At 41.7% G+C, this 21,548-nt stretch overlaps 5 protein-coding genes across 8 annotated transcripts in view; all 5 read right to left on the bottom strand.

Annotated features, from left to right (window-relative positions):
* Window positions 1-3,006, bottom strand: part of LOC144538567 (tripartite motif-containing protein 16-like) — a 7,631-nt gene extending 4,625 nt beyond the window's left edge. Inside the window, exon 1 of the mRNA XM_078283198.1 lies at window positions 954-3,006. Coding sequence (XP_078139324.1) covers window positions 1,339-3,006 — 1,668 coding nt within the window. The 3' untranslated portion in view covers window positions 954-1,338. The remainder of the gene's footprint in view (window positions 1-953) is intronic.
* LOC144538568 (E3 ubiquitin/ISG15 ligase TRIM25-like) overlaps window positions 1-20,675 on the bottom strand; it is a 25,243-nt gene extending 4,568 nt beyond the window's left edge. The window contains exons 1-2 of one of the 3 annotated variants that reach the window (XM_078283200.1): window positions 18,476-20,675; window positions 9,706-9,809 (exon numbers count right to left, since the gene is read on the bottom strand). In XM_078283200.1, coding sequence (XP_078139326.1) covers window positions 18,920-20,587 — 1,668 coding nt within the window. In that variant the 5' untranslated portion in view covers window positions 20,588-20,675 and the 3' untranslated portion in view covers window positions 9,706-9,809; window positions 18,476-18,919. Of the gene's footprint in view, window positions 1-9,705; window positions 9,810-18,475 lie in introns of those variants that run through there. The other 2 variants (XM_078283199.1, XM_078283201.1) reach the window with 2 other exon arrangements.
* LOC144538569 (E3 ubiquitin/ISG15 ligase TRIM25-like) overlaps window positions 1-21,548 on the bottom strand; it is a 46,346-nt gene that overhangs the window by 20,783 nt on the left and 4,015 nt on the right. The gene's annotated exons all lie outside the window — the stretch shown is intronic.
* Window positions 4,964-7,674, bottom strand: LOC144538541 (E3 ubiquitin/ISG15 ligase TRIM25-like). Its single transcript, XM_078282914.1, has one exon. It carries the CDS (start codon window positions 7,657-7,659, stop codon window positions 5,992-5,994), a length of 1,668 nt encoding a protein of 555 aa, XP_078139040.1. The 5' UTR covers window positions 7,660-7,674; the 3' UTR covers window positions 4,964-5,991.
* On the bottom strand, window positions 9,846-12,321 carry LOC144538572 (E3 ubiquitin/ISG15 ligase TRIM25-like). The gene has a single exon (XM_078283206.1). The coding sequence runs from the start codon at window positions 12,310-12,312 to the stop codon at window positions 10,645-10,647; it is 1,668 nt and encodes a 555-aa protein (XP_078139332.1). The 5' UTR covers window positions 12,313-12,321; the 3' UTR covers window positions 9,846-10,644.

The following is a 21,548-nucleotide window of genomic DNA, read 5'->3' as shown; positions in this document are numbered from 1 at the left end:
TGAGATATAGAACCACTGCAACCTGACTTGGTGGCTTGGTGTTGGAGAGCTTGTTCAGTGATACTCTATAACATCCCTCCAGTCTGCATATTGACGATAGTAGAGCCACTTTGCTCTCAATATGTCAGCTGTCAGTTGTTTCTTGTTAATAATATCACCTTGCATGGCAGTGTTGTCATTAGGTAATGCATTGATAACTCATCTCCTGAGTTTTGTACCAGAAGTCAAATTTTAACGACAAATCCATCCATTACACCTTATGCAAAGCCTTATTCAACTAAATACATCTTTATTCAACTAATTATAGGGGGAAATTAAATGAAATAAATCAATGCAATCAAGTAAATTCAACTGGCAAGTGAGTGAAATCAAATCTGCTCTAAACATTAAGACTGCAGGATCGGCTCAGTTATACTGTCATATTAGCTTCACATTTTCTCTAGCAGCTTTGATAGACTTCCTGGAATGAATGCACAAGAAATACTTCATTCATTCTTGGAAAAAAACTTTATTCATTTTTGTAAACATTCATTTTGCTCACACATCTAATCACTAAAGCCTGATATAGGACTCTTGTTCAATCTTTCCATCTATATATTCACTTCATCCACACAATCAATCTGTTAAACCAGTATGTTGGCAGTGTGGAGGGAAAAAAACGCTCTCCTTATTGATTATAGTAATAATGATGACATTTGTAGTGCACTTTTCTTAACCAAACTTTTAAAGTGCCAGGAACAAAATCAACATATTAACAACTATTTAGCTATGATAAAGGGAAGCCTTCTAGTGCTGGCTCCATTAAAGCCCATGCAGTGGAAGAGAAATAGGAGAAAATATTAGAGCAATACAAATATGCAACAAAGATAAGAACAATATAGACCACACAACAGTTTATGTTTTCATATGAATAAATGTCCATTTGGGTACTCTCTATCACAACTTGATTCAACCTATATTCAGTGCATGAAAGCTTTTCCATTCGCTGTTCTAAACAGCCGGTGTCTGGAAGCTCTTTCCTGGGAAAAAAATCCTCTGGCGCACAGGAAGTGATGCGTTTTACATTTCCAGTTTGTTTGAAAAGAAGAAGAAGAACTGGGTAGTTAGCATGAGCAGTGATAGCCACCATGGCTGAACAGACAAAAAAAAGAGAAACTCAAATTTCATCAACAAAAAATCCAAGGAAAAAAATGTAACAGTCCCGCCCACACTGTTTGATTGACAGGTGATCTCTGGGAAGTGCAGTGCAGAAACACCACCGCAATGAGTGCTGAGCAACAAAATCTAACAAATTAAAAATACTTGAATGTCACACATTGCTGCTTTAATAACTCCTGTCTATTGGGGCTTACAGAACTCCACAGTGGCTGCAATACCAGTAAGCCTAAATCCAGGATAGAGAGGCTGAGTGAATCTGGTCTGGACTCTGTGGAGGAGAGTCATGGTTTCAGAGATGCTGTAGAAGGACAGAATACCTGCCTTGTGATCCAGGTACACTCCTATTCTGGAGGACAGAGGGCCTGGGATGGGAGTTTTGATACTGTTATGTATGAATTGACAGTTACTAGTATCATTTAATGCCCAAGACTTGTCATTGTATCCAAATTGACATTCATGCGCTGTTCTGCTAATATCCTTATATGCGACTGCTATTGAAACTCCACACACACCACTCCACTCCACCTCCCAGTAACAACGTCCAGTCAGACCCTCTCTACTCAGGACCTGGAACCTGTACATGAATCTGTCTGGGTGACTAGAATATGACTGTTCTCCTTCTGTACATGTTGCTTTTCTGTTCCCCTCAGATAATAACAGACGTGTGTGTGCTGTGTTTGGATCCAGTGTGATTTGCCGTGAATATTGTAAGAAGTCAGCTCTGGTCTTGGGCTCTGGTTGTGGCAGTAAAACATCCACTTCAGTCACTGCCAATGAGATCTTAGTCCATTCCTCTGTAAGAATGTCCTGTAGTTTATCTCTGGCCTCTGACACAGCTGCAGTCACATCCTCAAAGTAGCGCAGAGGACGGATATCGATGCTGGGAAAGTCTGTAGATTCACTGAGACGTGACAGCGAGGGGTAACTGTGTAGAAAATGTGTGTGATCCTCTGTGTGTGAGAGCCGCTCCAGCTCAGCGTCTTTCCTCCTCAGCTCAGCGATCTCCTGCTTCAGCTTCTCCTGAAGTTCTTCGGCCCGACTCGCTTCCGCTTTCTGCCGGGATCTGATCTGCTCCTTCACCTCAGAGCTTCTTTTCTCAATGAGACGGACCAGCTCAGTGAAGATCTTCTCACTGTCCTCCACTGCTTTATCAGCAGAGCAATTCGTAGCCTTCATCTTGTGATGAAGCACTTTCACGGCTTTCTCTCTGTCCTGGATTCTCTGCTGGATTTTTTGCTGACTCACCCCGAGCTCTTTCTGCCTCTCGGTCCTTTCTGCTGCAGCTGAGACTGTGTCGTGGCCTTTATGTTCATCCACGGAGCAGAGATAACAGATACACTGCTGATCAGTACGGCAGAACATCTTCATCACCTCGTCATGACGAGAGCAGATGTTCTCCTGAAGCTTCTGGGAGGGATTGACCAGCTTGTGTTTTTTAAAGGTAGAGGATTCATAGTGAGGCTGGAGGTGCTGCTCACAGTAAGAGGCCAGACACACCAGGCAAGATTTGAGGGCTTTCAGCTTTCTCCCAGTGCAGACATCACAGGCCACATCTCCAGGTCCGGCATAGCAGCGATCAGGAGGAGCAGCTGTAAGTCCGGTCTTCTTCATTTCCTCCACCAACTCTGCTAACATGGTACTTTTCACCGGGACAGGCCTTGGTATGAAGGTCTGTCTGCACTGGGGGCAGCTGTGGATTTTCTTCTGATCCTCTTCATCCCAGCAGCCTTTAATACAGCTCATGCAGTAGCTGTGCCCACAGGGAATAGTCACCGGATCCTTCAGTAGATCCAGACAGATCGAACAGCAGAATTTTGCCTGGTCCAGCTGAATTCCTTGCTGCGCCATTTCACTTCTCACTGACAGTGAATGTCAGATAGTTTCACTTTGTCTGAACAGATAACAGGAAGAGGAGGGAGGAGTTATGAAGCTTTGTTTTCTTCCAGGAAGAGGAGCGGTTTACAGAGGCAGTGTGTGTTTAGCACTCGTTTACAACATGAAGTGAAGATTATGACAAATAAAAATGGAGGCAGCAGGAATTGACGTAGTTCTGAAGACACCATAACAAATTCTCAATGCCTTTGTCTGTATCCAACTTCTCACATGCAGTGTTGCTGAGAAGAGTGTTGTTGTTCGTATGTGTTTATTTTTCCTGCAGTAAAGTTAGATCAGGGGTTTCTACACTTTTTTTTATGACATCAAAGACCTCCAAATAGATCACTTTAGACCACAGACCCTCATTTGATGACATTTTCTCCCAATGAACAGCCTCTGAGAAGATTTTTGCTGTCAGATGTGAGTTGGTGCAGAATTACATAACTGTTTATAGTGTAGGTGGGGTGACAATGTTGCCTCCCTGACTTGGAGGGTCAGGGTGGGCAATGTAATATCCTGTGGTTTGAAATAAAGAGGCAGAGAAGATCAGCTTCTTTTCACTGTCACCACCGGCTTTATTGTTCTGCGGTGCTTGTCTCTGTTTCGCTATCATTCCTCAGGCACAAAACGCCCTCTAGTGACCTGGATGTGTTAGACTTGCACCCTGAATGAAATGAATGCAACTATACCAACTATTTAACAAAATAACCATGAAAAATAAAATAAAAATAGGGGGTTCTCTTTTTTTCCTTTACTTTTGAATCTTTCTTAATGTCCATTTTCTCAACCCATGCATTCTGCCATTGGGCCAGCTTCTGGGTAATGAAATAATAGTGACATGTGGCACTGAAGGATTACATTACACTGTGGTGTCGATGCATACATCCCAGTACTGTGGAATAACATAAAGCTACTCTGAAGAGTTTGTTTTGATGTCTGGATTCACACACAGGGTGATGTCACTGGAGTACTTCCTGTCTGCTTCTTCTTCTCCTTCATGACGGCTGTGCTGTCGGTGTGTTTCCACATCTCCGTCTCACTGTCGTCCTTCTGCTGCCGGGACCAGAATGGGAAAATACTCCTTTTCAAAAACAAAGGGGAGGAAGGAGGACATTGGGGAACACACCATGTTAAACACACATCATATATGGCTGCGTAATTCATAAAAATAAAATAAAAAAATTAAAATCATTCAAATCAAAACCGCAGCAGCTGGAAGGAAATTTTGTTTCTCTTCTCTCAGTTTGTTGAACTGTCTCCTCCTGCAAATCAAAACCTGTTCTACTAAAGCTAGGTTGTACAGAGCCAGGGAGTGGCCGTCCTGTGAGGAAATGTATTTTGTGATAATGAAGAATAAACTTGTGCATAAGACATGCTGTTGTGTGTGCACAATACAAAAAAAATCCTAGAGTAGCATAAAAAGTGTGCGAACTGGTATAAAATGTGTGCATTATCAGCCTTGCATGGCAGTGTTTTCAGTAGGTAATACCTTGATAACTCATCTCCTGAGTTTTGTACCAGAAGTCAAATTTAACCCTTGTGTTATCTTCATATTCTGTATGCTCCCCTTGTCCTCGGGTCAAAAATGACCCGCTCTCACTGTCCCTCCTAGTATAAAGCCTCTTCATTTCATTTTTAACCAAAAATATATTTTGCATGAAGAAACAACCTGTCACATATCAACAACTTGGGAAATAACTGTTTTCCTACCTCACAGTCCAGGTATTCTGTATTTATTCAGTGTATACCACTGTACACTGTACAGTGCTGTACGGTTTTACTGTAAAATATATATCATAAGTGGACTAGTACTGAAGCACCTTTATAACCATTCTTTTTAAAATATTTTTATTTTAAATCCATCCATTACACCTTATCCAAAGTCTCATTCAACTAAATATATCTTTATTCAACCAATTATCAGGGCAATTAAATGAAATAAATCAATGCAATTAAGTAAATTCAACTGGCAAGTGAGTGAAATCAAATCTGTTCTAAACATTAAGACTGCAGGATCGGCTCAGTTATACTGTCATATTAGCTTCACATTTTCTCTAACAGCTTTGATAGACTTCCTGGAATGAATACAGAATAAATATTTCATTCATTCTTGGAAAAAAAAACTTTATTCAATTTTTTAAGCATTAATTTTATTCACACATCCAATCGCTAAAGCCTGATATAGGACTCTCGTTCAATCTTTCCATCTATATATTCACTTCATCCACACAATCAATCTGTTAAACCAGTGTGTCAGCACTGTGGAGGGAAACAATGAATGCTCTCCCTATTGATTATAACAATAATGATTAAATTTGTTGTGCACTTTTCTTAACAAAATTACAAAGTGCCAGGAACAAAATCAACTTATTAACAACTATTTAGCTATGATAAAGGGAAGCCTTCTAGTGCTGGCTCCATTAAAGCCCATGCAGTGGAACAGAAATAGGAGAAAATATTAGAGCAATACAAATATGCAACAAAGATAAAAACTATATAGACCACACAACAGTTTAAGTTTTCATATGAATAAATGTCCATTTGGGCACTCTCTATCACAACTTGATATAGTGATTCAACCTATATCCAGTTCATTAAAGCTTTTACATTTCTAAACAGCCGATGTCTGGAAGCTCTTTCCTGGGAAAAAAAATCCTCTGGCGCACAGGAAGTGATGCGTTTTACATTTCCAGTTTGTTTGAAAAGAAGAAGAACTGGGTAGTTAGCATGAGCAGTGATAGCCACCATGGCTGAACAGACAAAAAAAAGAGAAACTCAAATTTCATCAACAAAAAAATCCAAGGAAAAAAACATCACAGTCCCGCCCACACTGTTTGATTGGCAGGTGATCTCTGGGAAGTGCAGTGCAGAAACACCACAGCAATGAGTGCTGAGCAACAAAATCTAACAAATTAAAAATACTTGAATGTCACACATTGCTGCTTTAATAACTCCTGTCTATTGGGGCTTACAGAACTCCACAGTGGCTGCAATACCAGTAAGCCTAAATCCAGGATAGAGAGGCTGAGTGAATCTGGTCTGGACTCTGTGGAGGAGAGTCATGGTTTCAGAGATGCTGTAGAAGGACAGAATACCTGCCTTGTGATCCAGGTACACTCCTATTCTGGAGGACAGAGGGCCTGGGATGGGAGTTTTGATACTGTTATGTATGAATTGACAGTTACTAGTATCATTTAATGCCCAAGACTTGTCATTGTATCCAAATTGACATTCATGCGCTGTTCTGCTAATATCCTTATATGCGACTGCTATTGAAGCTCCCCACACACCACTCCACTCCACCTCCCAGTAACAACGTCCAGTCAGACCCTCTCTACTCAGGACCTGGAACCTGTACATGAATCTGTCTGGGTGACTAGAATATGACTGTTCTCCTTCTGTACATGTTGCTTTTCTGTTCCCCTCAGATAATAACAGACGTGTGTGTGCTGTGTTTGGATCCAGTGTGATTTTCCGTGAATATTGTAAGAATTCAGCTCTGGTCTTGGGCTCTGGTTGTGGCAGTAAAACATCCACTTCAGTCACTGCCAATGAGATCTTAGGCCATTCCTCTGTAAGAATGTCCTGTAGTTTATCTCTGGCCTCTGACACAGCTGCAGTCACATCCTCAAAGTAGCGCAGAGGACGGATATCGATGCTGGGAAAGTCTGTAGATTCACTGAGACGTGACAGCGAGGGGTAACTGTGTAGAAAATGTGTGTGATCCTCTGTGTGTGAGAGCCGCTCCAGCTCAGCGTCTTTCCTCCTCAGCTCAGCGATCTCCTGCTTCAGCTTCTCCTGAAGTTCTTCGGCCCGACTCGCTTCCGCTTTCTGCTGGGATCTGATCTGCTCCTTCACCTCAGAGCTTCTTCTCTCAATGAGACGGACCAGCTCAGTGAAGATCTTCTCGCTGTTCTCCACTGCTTTATCAGCAGAGCGATTCGTAGCCTTCACCTCCTGTTGAAGCACCTTCAAGTCTTTCTCTCTGTCCTGGAGTCTCTGCTGGATTTTTTGCCGACTCACCCCAAGCTCTTTCTGCCTCTCGGTCCTTTCTGCTGCAGCTGAGACTATGTCGTGGCCTTTATGTTCATCCACGGAGCAGAGATAACAGATACACTGCTGATCAGTACGGCAGAACATCTTCATCACCTCGTCATGACGAGAGCAGATGTTCTCCTGAAGCTTCTGGGAGGGATTGACCAGCTTGTGTTTTTTAAAGGTAGAGGATTCATAGTGAGGCTGGAGGTGCTGCTCACAGTAAGAGGCCAGACACACCAGGCAAGATTTGAGGGCTTTCAGCTTTCTCCCAGTGCAGACATCACAGGCCACATCTCCAGGTCCGGCATAGCAGCGATCAGGAGGAGCAGCTGTAAGTCCGGTCTTCTTCATTTCCTCCACCAACTCTGCTAACATGGTACTTTTCACCGGGACAGGCCTTGGTATGAAGGTCTGTCTACACTGGGGGCAGCTGTGGATTTTCTTCTGATCCTCTTCATCCCAGCAGCCTTTAATACAGCTCATGCAGTAGCTGTGCCCACAGGGAATAGTCACCGGATCCTTCAGTAGATCCAGACAGATCGAACAGCAGAATTTTGCCTCGTCCAGCTGAATTCCTTGCTGCGCCATTTCACTTCTCACTGACAGTGAATGTCAGATAGTTTCACTTTGTCTGAACAGATAACAGGAAGAGGAGGGAGGAGTTATGAAGCTTTGTTTTCTTCCAGGAAGAGGAGCGGTTTACAGAGGCAGTGTGTGTTTAGCACTCGTTTACAACATGAAGTGAAGATTATGACAAATAAAAATGGAGGCAGCAGGAATTGACGTAGTTCTGAAGACACCATAACAAATTCTCAATGCCTTTGTCTGTATCCAACTTCTCACATGCAGTGTTGCTGAGAAGAGTGTTGTTGTTCGTATGTGTTTATTTTTCCTGCAGTAAAGTTAGATCAGGGGTTTCTACACTTTTTTTTATGACATCAAAGACCTCCAAATAGATCACTTTAGACCACTGACCCTCATTTGATGACATTTTGTCCCAATGAACAGCCTCTGAGAAGACTTTTGCTGTCAGATATGAGTTGGTGCAGAATTACATAACTGTTTATAGTGTAGGTGGGGTGACAATGTTGCCTCCCTGACTTGGAGGGTCAGGGTGGGCAATGTAATATCCTGTGGTTTGAAATAAAGAGGCAGAGAAGATCAGCTTCTTTTCACTGTCACCACCGGCTTTATTGTTCTGCGGTGCTTGTCTCTGTTTCGCTATCATTCCTCAGGCACAAAACGCCCTCTAGTGACCTGGATGTGTAAGACTTGCACCCTGAATGAAATGAATGCAACTATACCAACTATTTAACAAAATAACCATGAAAAATAAAATAAAAATAGGGGGTTCTCTTTTTTTCCTTTACTTTTGAATCTTTCTTAATGTCCATTTTCTCAACCCATGCATTCTGCCATTGGGCCAGCTTCTGGGTAATGAAATAATAGTGACATGTGGCACTGAAGGATTACATTACACTGTGGTGTCGATGCATACATCCCAGTACTGTGGAATAACATAAAGCTACTCTGAAGAGTTTGTTTTGATGTCTGGATTCACACACAGGGTGATGTCACTGGAGTACTTCCTGTCTGCTTCTTCTTCTCCTTCATGACGGCTGTGCTGTCGGTGTGTTTCCACATCTCCGTCTCACTGTCGTCCTTCTGCTGCCGGGACCAGAATGGGAAAATACTCCTTTTCAAAAACAAAGGGGAGGAAGGAGGACATTGGGGAACACACCATGTTAAACACACATCATATATGGCTGCGTAATTCATAAAAATAAAATAAAAAAATTAAAATCATTCAAATCAAAACCGCAGCAGCTGGAAGGAAATTTTGTTTCTCTTCTCTCAGTTTGTTGAACTGTCTCCTCCTGCAAATCAAAACCTGTTCTACTAAAGCTAGGTTGTACAGAGCCAGGGAGTGGCCGTCCTGTGAGGAAATGTATTTTGTGATAATGAAGAATAAACTTGTGCATAAGACATGCTGTTGTGTGTGCACAATACAAAAAAAATCCTAGAGTAGCATAAAAAGTGTGCGAACTGGTATAAAATGTGTGCATTATCAGCCTTGCATGGCAGTGTTTTCAGTAGGTAATACCTTGATAACTCATCTCCTGAGTTTTGTACCAGAAGTCAAATTTAACCCTTGTGTTATCTTCATATTCTGTATGCTCCCCTTGTCCTCGGGTCAAAAATGACCCGCTCTCACTGTCCCTCCTAGTATAAAGCCTCTTCATTTCATTTTTAACCAAAAATATATTTTGCATGAAGAAACAACCTGTCACATATCAACAACTTGGGAAATAACTGTTTTCCTACCTCACAGTCCAGGTATTCTGTATTTATTCAGTGTATACCACTGTACACTGTACAGTGCTGTACGGTTTTACTGTAAAATATATATCATAAGTGGACTAGTACTGAAGCACCTTTATAACCATTCTTTTTAAAATATTTTTATTTTAAATCCATCCATTACACCTTATCCAAAGTCTCATTCAACTAAATATATCTTTATTCAACCAATTATCAGGGCAATTAAATGAAATAAATCAATGCAATTAAGTAAATTCAACTGGCAAGTGAGTGAAATCAAATCTGTTCTAAACATTAAGACTGCAGGATCGGCTCAGTTATACTGTCATATTAGCTTCACATTTTCTCTAACAGCTTTGATAGACTTCCTGGAATGAATACAGAATAAATATTTCATTCATTCTTGGAAAAAAAAACTTTATTCAATTTTTTAAGCATTAATTTTATTCACACATCCAATCGCTAAAGCCTGATATAGGACTCTTGTTCAATCTTTCCATCTATATATTCACTTCATCCACACAATCAATCTGTTAAACCAGTATGTCAGCACTGTGGAGGGAAACAATGAATGTTGTCCCTATTGATTATAACAATAATGATTAAATTTGTTGTGCACTTTTCTTAACAAAATTACAAAGTGCCAGGAACAAAATCAACTTATTAACAAGTATTTAGCTATGATAAAGGGAAGCCTTCTAGTGCTGGCTCCATTAAAGCCCATGCAGTGGAACAGAAATAGGAGAAAATATTAGAGCAATACAAATATGCAACAAAGATAAAAACTATATAGACCACACAACAGTTTAAGTTTTCATATGAATAAATGTCCATTTGGGCACTCTCTATCACAACTTGATATAGTGATTCAACCTATATCCAGTTCATTAAAGCTTTTACATTTCTAAACAGCCGATGTCTGGAAGCTCTTTCCTGGGAAAAAAAATCCTCTGGCGCACAGGAAGTGATGCGTTTTACATTTCCAGTTTGTTTGAAAAGAAGAAGAACTGGGTAGTTAGCATGAGCAGTGATAGCCACCATGGCTGAACAGACAAAAAAAAGAGAAACTCAAATTTCATCAACAAAAAAATCCAAGGAAAAAAATGTAACAGTCCCGCCCACACTGTTTGATTGGCAGGTGATCTCTGGGAAGTGCAGTGCAGAAACACCACAGCAATGAGTGCTGAGCAACAAAATCTAACAAATTAAAAATACTTGAATGTCACACATTGCTGCTTTAATAACTCCTGTCTATTGGGGCTTACAGAACTCCACAGTGGCTGCAATACCAGTAAGCCTAAATCCAGGATAGAGAGGCTGAGTGAATCTGGTCTGGACTCTGTGGAGGAGAGTCATGGTTTCAGAGATGCTGTAGAAGGACAGAATACCTGCCTTGTGATCCAGGTACACTCCTATTCTGGAGGACAGAGGGCCTGGGATGGGAGTTTTGATACTGTTATGTATGAATTGACAGTTACTAGTATCATTTAATGCCCAAGACTTGTCATTGTATCCAAATTGACATTCATGCGCTGTTCTGCTAATATCCTTGTATGCGACTGCTATTGAAACTCCACACACACCACTCCACTCCACCTCCCAGTAACAACGTCCAGTCAGACCCTCTCTACTCAGGACCTGGAACCTGTACATGAATCTGTCTGGGTGACTAGAATATGACTGTTCTCCTTCTGTACATGTTGCTTTTCTGTTCCCCTCAGATAATAACAGACGTGTGTGTGCTGTGTTTGGATCCAGTGTGATTTGCCGTGAATATTGTAAGAAGTCAGCTCTGGTCTTGGGCTCTGGTTGTGGCAGTAAAACATCCACTTCAGTCACTGCCAATGAGATCTTAGGCCATTCCTCTGTAAGAATGTCCTGTAGTTTATCTCTGGCCTCTGACACAGCTGCAGTCACATCCTCAAAGTAGCGCAGAGGACGGATATCGATGCTGGGAAAGTCTGTAGATCCACTGAGACGTGACAGCGAGGGGTAACTGTGTAGAAAATGTGTGTGATCCTCTGTGTGTGAGAGCTGCTCCAGCGCAGCGTCTTTCCTCCTCAGCTCAGCGATCTCCTGCTTCAGCTTCTCCTGAAGTTCTTCGGCCCGACTCGCTTCCGCTTTCTGCTTTGATCTGATCTGCTCCTTCACCTCAGAGCTTCTTTTCTCAATGAGACGGACCAGCTCAGTGAAGATCTTCTCGCTGTCCTCCACTGCTTTATCAGCAGAGCGATTCGTAGCCTTCACCTCCTGTTGCAGCACCTTCACGTCTTTCTCTCTGTCCTGGAGTCTCTGCTGGATTTTTTGCCGACTCACCCCAAGCTCTTTCTGCCTCTCGGTCCTTTCTGCTGCAGCTGAGACTATGTCGTGGCCTTTATGTTCATCCACGGAGCAGAGATAACAGATACACTGCTGATCAGTATGGCAGAACATCTTCATCACCTCGTCATGACGAGAGCAGATGTTCTCCTGAAGCTTCTGGGAGGGATTGACCAGCTTGTGTTTTTTAAAGGTAGAGGATTCATAGTGAGGCTGGAGGTGCTGCTCACAGTAAGAGGCCAGACACACCAGGCAGGACTTGAGGGCTTTCAGCTTTCTCCCAGTGCAGACATCACAGGCCACATCTCCAGGTCCGGCATAGCAGCGATCAGGAGGAGCAGCTGTAAGTCCGGTCTTCTTCATTTCCTCCACCAACTCTGCTAACATGGTACTTTTCACCGGGACAGGCCTTGGTATGAAGGTCTGTCTGCACTGGGGGCAGCTGTGGATTTTCTTCTGATCCTCTTCATCCCAGCAGCCTTTAATACAGCTCATGCAGTAGCTGTGCCCACAGGGAATAGTCACCGGATCCTTCAGTAGATCCAGACAGATCGAACAGCAGAATTTTGCCTGGTCCAGCTGAATTCCTTGCTGCGCCATTTCACTTCTCACTGACAGTGAATGTCAGATAGTTTCACTTCGTCTGAACAGATAACAGGAAGAGGAGGGAGGAGTTATCAGGCTTTGCTTTATTCCAGGAAGAGGAGCGGTTTACAGAGGCAGTGTGTGTTTAGCACTCGTTTACAACATGAAGTGAAGATTATGACAAATAAAAATGGAGGGAGCAGGGATTGACGTAGTTCTGAAGACCCCATAACAAATTCCCAATGACTTTGTCTTTATCCAACTTCTCTTATGTGGTGTTGCTGAGAATTCTGGGTGTTGCTGTTCGTGTTTATTTTTCCTGCAGTAAAGTTAGATCAGGGGTTTCTACACTTTTTTTTTATTACATCAAGGACCTCCAAATAGATCCGCTCTAGACCACTGAACCTCATTTGATGACATTTTGTCCCAATGAACAGCCTCTGAGAAGATTTTTGCTGTCAAATATGAGTTGGTGCAGAATTACATAACTGTTTATATTGTAGGTGGGGTGACAACAACAGTGTGTGCAGTAAAACCTCTTCTTCATGCATTCTGTCATTGGGCCAACTTCTGGGTAGTGAAATAATAGTGACATGTGGCACTGAAGGATTACAGGAATGTCATGTATCAAGAATTCACAAAGACCCTGCAGAAAGGTAATGCCTTCAGTTCAGAGATGAGCCAGTATTGTAATATATGTACTAAGAGAGGTAAAATAAATAAAGGAAGGGAAATGGGAGAGAAATGTTTACTCTGCATTTTTGGTGTGACCAGATTTTGAGAGTGCTTTAACAGAACATTTTTAAAGTTTGTCTCCATCTTTGTTGCTAAGCTCTCATTGCTGTGGTGTTTCTGCACTGCACTTCCCAGAGATCAGCTGTCAATCAAACAGTGTGGGCGGGACTGTGACGTCTTTTTCCTTGGATCTTCTGTTGATGAAGTTTGAGTCTCTCTTTTCTTTGTCTGTTCAGCCATGGTGGCTATCGCTGCTCTTGCTAACTACCCAGTTCTTTGATTCATTAAAAAAACCCTAACCCTAAAAAAATAAATGCTGTTGGTGCAGCCAGAAACGTAAATTGCATCACTTCCTGTGTGCCAGAGGAAGAAAGAACTTCCTGATACCGAGTGTTTTTTTAAATATAAAAGCTTTTATGAAGTGGCTATAGGTTGAATCACTATTGTGTTATATTAGTCGGTGATAGAGAGCAGCAAAATGGAGATTTATCAGTATGAAAATGTCACAGATTATTATTTTAATGTTTAAAAATCTCAAAATCTGCAACTTTGAAATCTCCATCTGAGGATAGTGTTACATAACAGAGCAAACCGACATCCTCACTCCTTCTTTAACAAAAACATGCTTGACTAACCAACAGTAAAAATTGCCTTCATACATTCAATTCAAAATGTATAAAAAAGATCTTATGGGAAAATTATGAAACGCATATGGAGGCAAACACACACCCACACACACACACATGCACACACGCACGCACACACAAACTGAAAAAATGTAGCCTTTGATATAAGTATTTTCTGACATTCATTTTATAGTAGGTAACACTGTGGTGTCGATGCATACATCCCAGTACTGTGGAATAACATAAAGCTACTCTGAAGAGTTTGTTTTGATGTCTGGATTCACACACAGGGTGACGTCACTGGAGTACTTCCTGTCTGCTTCTTCTTCTCCTTCATGACGGCTGTGCAGGTCCATCTCACTGTCGGTGTGTTTCCACATCTCCGTCTCAATGTCGTCCTTCTGCTGCCGGGACCAGAATGGGAAAATACTCCTTTTCAAAAACAAAAGGGAGAATAAAAAACACACCATGTTAGACACACATTCAAATCAAAATCACTGCAGCTTGAAGCTCATTTTGTTTCTCTTCTCTCAGTTTGTTGAACTGTCTCCTCCTGCAAATCAAAACCTGTTCTACCAAAGGTTATGAGTGGCCATCCTGTGAGGAAATAATGTATTTTGTGGTACTGAAGCAGAGGTGTGACCAAGTCAACTTTTCGCAAGTCCCAAGTCAGTCAAGTATTGAGGCACAAGTCTAAAGTCAAGTCTCAAGTCTAAATGTAGATTACCAAGTCAAGTACAAGTCAAGTCCACGTCATTAATGTCAAGTCTCAAGTCTAAATGTATAACAGCAAGTCAAGTCAGAACAAATCAAGAGTCCAGTATCAATTTAACATCTTAAAGAAAACTAAATATCTAGGACTTTTCAATGCAATATGGTTTTAATAGGATAAAAACTTGGTAAGAGCATCATGAGTTTGATCTCTATAATCAGTTTCAACTGAAATAAATTCAATCATTCCATACAAATTCAGAAAACAGAAATTAAATTCAGTCGTCCAGTGGAACAAATCTCAACACTTTCAATCCAAGTCATTTACACAAATACAAGATCTTTTGTCAAGACTTCAGAAACCTTTTCAAGTCATCAAAGTACAAGTCAAAGTCAAGTCCCAAGAGACCAGAACCCAAGTCAAGTCAAGTCTCAAGTCTTCTCTTCATGCATCAAGTCAAGTCTCAAGCAATTCCAATTGTGACTGGAGCCTGACTCGAGTCCAAGTCATGTGACTCGAGTCCCCACCTCTGAAATGAAGTGTAAACTTGTGCGTACGACATAAAACATGGGCTCGAGTTGCATAAAAGTTAAGAGTTAAGATATAGAACCACTGCAACCTGACTTGGTGGCTTGGTGTTGGAGAGCTTGTTCAGTGATACTCTATAACATCCCTCCAGTCTGCATATTGATGATAGTAGAGCTACTTTGCTCTCAATATGTCAGCTGTCAGTTGTTTCTTGTTAATAATATTGCCTTGCATGGCAGTGTTGTCATTAGGTCAGAGGTTCTCAATTGTTTTTCAGCCAAGGACCCCTTACATCAATCATTCTCATTTGTGATTTTGGGCTATATAAATAAAAATTGACTTGACTTGACATGTATGTCCCTTGGAATAATCTGACGTAGCCTATTTTTTACACTTCTATAGTCTTAGTTATGTGAAAGAACAACACAAGAGAAATGTATTAGAAAGATATTAGATATGTATTAAAAATATTTGCACCATCTCAACACAGAATACCCATAAAACAATCAATCAATTAGCTGCAAGTAACACTGTACCTAAACAAAATATCAAAGGGAAATCAAGAGAAAAGTGTTAATTTGAAGTGCATTTCAGAACATACGCACACACACACACGCACACACACACACACACACACACACATATCAAGATAAAAGTGTTTCACTCTTAGTTCATACGTAATGATTGATAAAAGTCTAATCATAAAATAAATGCAGGCTATAACAAACTGAACACATGCCTGCATTGCAAGATATGTATCAAGTAGATTGCAAAATATCTGCAACATTGCTACAATCCCAAACCACGACTTTGTCAGCATCCGTTGTTGCTGGTAGTCCTCGCCCTTCCTCTCAAAAAAGGACCGGTCTTTTTTTACATAATCTGGATGCTTGGTCTCGAGGTGTCTCTTCAATTTGGCAGGCTTCATCGCCTCATTGGCAAGACACTGTAGGCATATAAGACATTTTGGCCTCCCTTCCACTTCAATAAATCCATATTGGAGATACTCATTTTTACTTTCATTTACTTCATTTGATTATAATAATAATGATGACATTCGTACTGCACTTTTCTTAATAACTCCTGTCTATTTGAGCTTACAGAGCTCCACAGTGGCTCCAAAAAAAAAAAACCAAATCCAGGATAGAGAGGCTGAGTGAATCTGGTCTGGACTCTGTGGAGGAGAGTCATGGTTTCAGAGACGCTGTAGAAGGACAGAATACCTGCCTTGTGATCCAGGTACACTCCTATTCTGGAGGACAGAGGGCCTGAGATGGGAGTTTTGATGCTGATACAAATCTTCATTTTAAGCTCATGTCCAAGTGGAGAGAGCCACATTCACTTTTGTATTTATTACATTTTATTTTGATATTCATATGCTGTATCTTATAACAGGTAACAAACATACAATGCTTTAAACACTACATATTTACTTCACTGCTTGATGGTGGGTAGGATTTGCCTCAAAGGGGGCCTCCACAGAAAATTTTGCCTAGAGCCTCCAGCAGTTTAGAGCCGGCCCTGATGTCACAGTCCCGCCCACACTGTTTGATTGACAGGTGATCTCTGGGAAGTGCAGTGAAACAACACCACAGACAAACAAACAAATTAAAAAATACTTGAAGGTCACACATTGCAGCTTTAATAACTCCTGTCTATTTGAGCTTACAGAGCTCCACAGTGACTCCAAAACCAGAAAGCCTGAATCCAGGATAGAGAGGCTGAGTGAAGTGAGCTGTAGAAGGACAGAATACCTGCCTTGTGATCCAGGTACACTCCTATTCTGGAGGACAGAGGGTCTGGTATGAGAGTGTTGATACTGTTATGTATGAATTGACAATTAGAGTAGATATAATTTAATGCCCAAGACTTGTCATGTATCCAAATTGACATTCATCCTGTTATGACTCTGGTCATTTGTGTTTATGTTTGTGTGGGTTAACGGCTCTCTTCTCTCCTCAATGTGTGCATTCCAGTGTGTGTGATTCGATTCAGGTGTTGGTGTTCTCCTGGATTGGTTTAGGGGACGGGATTGCTGCTGGCTGATTGGCTACCAGGGAGGATTTAAACCAGCTGAGGCCAACCTTCCGCCCCTCTCTCTCTCTTGCTCCATCCCATTTCCAATAATGGAGGCCGCCCTGCTAGAGCATTGAGCTGTGTGTGTGTGTGTGTGTGTGTGTGTGTGTGTGTGTGTGTGTGTGTGTGTGTGTGTGTCTTTAGCTGGTAACATTGTGAGTAAACCTAAGTTGTGGGTTTTGATGTAGACCCCGCCCGAATGTGTTAGACATCATTTGTAAAACTGTGGAATCTGTTTTCTATGATTTTAATATTCTTTACTAAAAATAGCAGTAAGTAGTAGGAGTGAGAAGCCCTTTCTTTTGTCATTTCTCTCCTGTTTTGTTTGAGTAGAAGTTAGGTTAGAGCGTTGTTTTAACTTTATTTCTTTTGTTAGGGAAGTTTAGGGTTTTTGAATTAGGATTGTTTTGTTTGTTGTCTTGGGCATGGCTCTGCTCTGAAGTTTAAAGAAAATAAAACTGCTACATTTTGAACATTGATTGTGGTGCGGCTGACCATTCTTGGGAGTGGGAAGAGGGGGGGGGCACCGAACGTGTTGGGTCCTGGTTTTCCCTTACACCAGGGCCGTAACAATCCCCTGTTCTGCTAATATCCTTATATGCGACTGCTATTGAAATTCCCCACCCACCACTCCACTCCACCTCCCAGTAACAACGTCCAGTCAGACCCTCTCTACTCAGGACCTGGACCCTGTCCATGAATCTGTCTGGGTGACTAGAATATGACTGTGCTTCTTCTATAAATGTTGCTTTTCTGTTCCCCTCAGATAATAACAGACGTGTGTATATCACCATTTGTGAACATGTGAACATTTTTTGTATGAATGTATTTGAATGTGTAAAAAAGATTTAAGCAAACAAAAATAATGTGTAAATGTGTAGAAGACATTTGTAGTTGTAAACAACATTTTGTGAATGTGTAAATAACATTTGTGGACAAATGATTTCAAATGTGAGGTTGCAAAAAAAAATCAGAGCAAACAGATATAGTTTTGTGAATGTGTTATGAAAGATTCAGAGCAGCAACCTCTGTGTGAAAAATGTCGCTCAAAGTTTAAGTCTGTTCATGTGACATCCAGGTTACAAGCACAGATTTTGACCCTGTTTTGCCTCGGGAGTCTACTAGCTCCACATACTCTATCTGTTAATCTATTGATATCTTCCTTTCATAATGTACTAGACTTAGAATTGTCAATTGCATCTGCAAACAATGCTAAAGGAGAAACATTAGAGGACATTAAAAGAGCTGCTGACCTGTTGATATCCTTTATGTAAAATATGTTTGTAGATATGTGTATATGTTTATACGAGGAAGGACGAGTTTGAGGGTGTACATGTCAAGTTTTGTGTGCAATTATGATATTAAGACTGCAGAATCGGCTCAGTTATACTGTCATATTAGCTTCACATTTTCTCTAGCAGCTTTGATAGACTTCCTGGAATGAATACACAAGAAATACTTCATTCATTCTTGGAAAAAAACTTTATTCATTTTTGTAAACATTCACTTTGCTCACACATCCAATCACTAAAGCCTGGTATAGGACTCTTGTTCAATCTTTCCATCTATATATTCACTTCATCCACACAATCAATCTGTTAAACCAGTATGTCGGCACTGTGGAGGGAAAAATCCACTGCCGCACAGGAAGTGATGCGTTTTGTGTTTCCAGTTTGTTTGAAATATACAGAAGAAGATGAACTGGGTAGTTAGCATGAGCAGTGATAGCCACCATAGCTGAACAGACAAAGAAAAGAGAAACTCAAACTTCATCAACAAAAAATCCAAGGAGAAAGATGTAATAGTCCCGCCCACACTGTTTGATTGACAGGTGATCTCTGGGAAGTGCAGTGCAGAAACACAAGAGCAATGAGCGCTTAGCAACAAAGACTAACAAATTCAAAAATACTTGAATGTCACACATTGCTGCTTTAATAACTTCTGTCTATTTGAGCTTACAGAACTCTAAAGTTTCTCCAATATAATGAAAAATCCCAAATCCGGGATAGAGAGGCTGAGTGAATCTGGTCTGGACTCTGTGGAGGAGAGTCAGGGTTTCAGAGACTCTGTAGAAGGACAGAATACCTGCCTTGTGATCCAGATACACTCCTATTCTGAAGAACCGAGGGCCTGGGATGAGAGTTTTGATACTGTTATGTATGAATTGACAGTTATAAGTATCATCTAATGCCCAAGACTTGTCATTGTATCCAAATTGACATTCATTCCCTGTTCTGCTAATATCCTTATATGCGACTGCTATTGAAACTCCCCACCTACTACTCCTCTGCACCTCCCAGTAACAACGTCCAGTCAGACCCTCTCTACTCAGGACCTGGAGATGTTCGATGAATCTGTCTGGGTGACTAGAAGATGACTCTACTACTGTAAATGTTACTTTTCTGTTCCCCTCAGATAATAACAGAAGTTTGTTTGCTGTGTTTGGATCCAGTGTGATTTGACGTGAATATTGTAAGAAGTCGGCTCTGGTTTTGGGCTCTGGTTGTGGCGGTAAAACATCCACTTCAGTCGCTGCCAATGAGATCTTAGGCCATTCCTCTGTAAGAATGTCCTGTAGTTTATCTCTGGCCTCTGACACAGCTGCAGTCACATCCTCAAAGTAGCGCAGAGGACGGATATCGATGCTGGGAAAGTCTGTAGATTCACTGAGACGTGACAGCGAGGGGTAACTGTGTAAAAAATGTGTGTGATCCTCTGTGAGGGAGAGCCGCTCCAGCTCAGCGTCTTTCCTCCTCAGCTCAGCGATCTCCTGCTTCAGCTTCTCCTGAAGTTCTTCGGCCCGACTCGCTTCTGCTTTCTGCGTTGATCTGATCTGCTCCTTCACCTCAGAGCTTCTTTTCTCAATGAGACGGACCAGCTCAGTGAAGATCTTCTCACTGTCCTCCACTGCTTTATCAGCAGAGCAATTCGTAGCCTTCATCTTGTGATGAAGCACTTTCACGGCTTTCTCTCTGTCCTGGATTCTCTGCTGGATTTTTTGCTGACTCACCCCGAGCTCTTTCTGCCTCTCGGTCCTTTCTGCTGCAGCTGAGACTGTGTCGTGGCCTTTATGTTCATCCACGGAGCAGAGATAACAGATACACTGCTGATCAGTACGGCAGAACATCTTCATCACCTCGTCATGACGAGAGCAGATGTTCTCCTGAAGCTTCTGGGAGGGGTCGACCAGCTTGTGTTTTTCAAAGGTAGAGGATTCATAGTGAGGCTGGAGGTGCTGCTCACAGTAAGAGGCCAGACACACCAGACAGGACTTGAGGGCTTTCAGCTTTCTCCCAGTGCAGACATCACAGGCCACATCTCCAGGTCCGGCATAGCAGCGATCAGGAGGAGCAGCTGTAAGTCCGGTCTTCTTCAGTTCCTCCACCAACTCTGCAAACATGGTATTTTTCACCAGGACAGGCCTTGGTGTGAAGGTCTGTCTGCACTGGGGGCAGCTGTAGATTTTCTTCTGATCCTCTTCATCCCAGCAGCCTTTAATACAGCTCATGCAGTAGCTGTGCCCACAGGGAATAGTCACCGGATCCTTCAGTAGATCCAGACAGATCGAACAGCAGAATTTTGCCTGGTCCAGCTGAATTCCTTGCTGCGCCATTTCACTTCTCACTGACAGTGAATGTCAGATAGTTTCACTTCGTCTGAACAGATAAAAGTTGGGCTCCGATCCAAACCAAACCTCTGTTCCTTTTGTTCATGTTCATTTGCTGATTTGCAGTGAAAGGGCTTGTCACCTCTTGCACTTCACAGCATGTTGTTTACACCCATCTTTAAACTGGCAGATCTGTGAAAGGGGAGGGAACAAGGAAATATCTGGACTGAATGGAACTGGCTGCACTTGAGACCAGGAAGAGGAGGAAGGAGTTATCAGGCTTTGCTTTATTCCAGGAAGAGGAGCGGTTTACAGAGGCAGTGTGTGTTTAGCACTCTTTTACAACATGAAGTGAAGATTAAGACAAATAAAAATGGAGGCAGCAGGAATTGACATAGTTCTGAAGACCCCATAACAAATTCCCAATGACTTTTGCCTGTATCCAACTTCTCTCATGTGGTGTTGCTGAGAATTCTGGGTGTTGTTGTTCGTATGTGTTTATTTTTCCTGCAGTAAAGTTAGATCAGGGGTTTCTACACTTTTTTATGACATCAAGGACCTCCAAATAGATCCGCTTTAGACCACAGACCCTCATTTGATGACATTTTGTCCCAATGAACAGCCTCTGAGAAGATTTTTGCTGTCAGATATTAGTTGGTGCAAATTTACGTAACTGTTTATATTGTAGGTGGGGTGACAACAACAGTGTGCAGTAAAACCTCTTCTTCATGCATTCTGTCATTGGGCCAACTTCTGGGTAGTGAAATAATAGTGACATGTGGCACTGAAGGATTACAGGAATGTCATGTATCAAGAATTCACAAAGACCCTGCAGAAAGCTGATGCCTTCAGTTAAGAGATGAGCCAGTAACGAACTGATGTGTTTTTTACGTATCCAGTTTGTTTGGAATAAATAGAAGAAGAAGAACTGGGTAGTTAGCATGAGCACCAATAGCCACCATGGCTG

Source organism: Centroberyx gerrardi, chromosome 4, assembly GCF_048128805.1.
Source record: "Centroberyx gerrardi isolate f3 chromosome 4, fCenGer3.hap1.cur.20231027, whole genome shotgun sequence".
Classification (NCBI taxonomy): Eukaryota; Metazoa; Chordata; class Actinopteri; order Beryciformes; family Berycidae; genus Centroberyx; species Centroberyx gerrardi.
The sequence above is the reverse complement of the archived record's forward strand: the minus strand, read 5'-3'. Positions and strand labels throughout refer to the sequence as shown.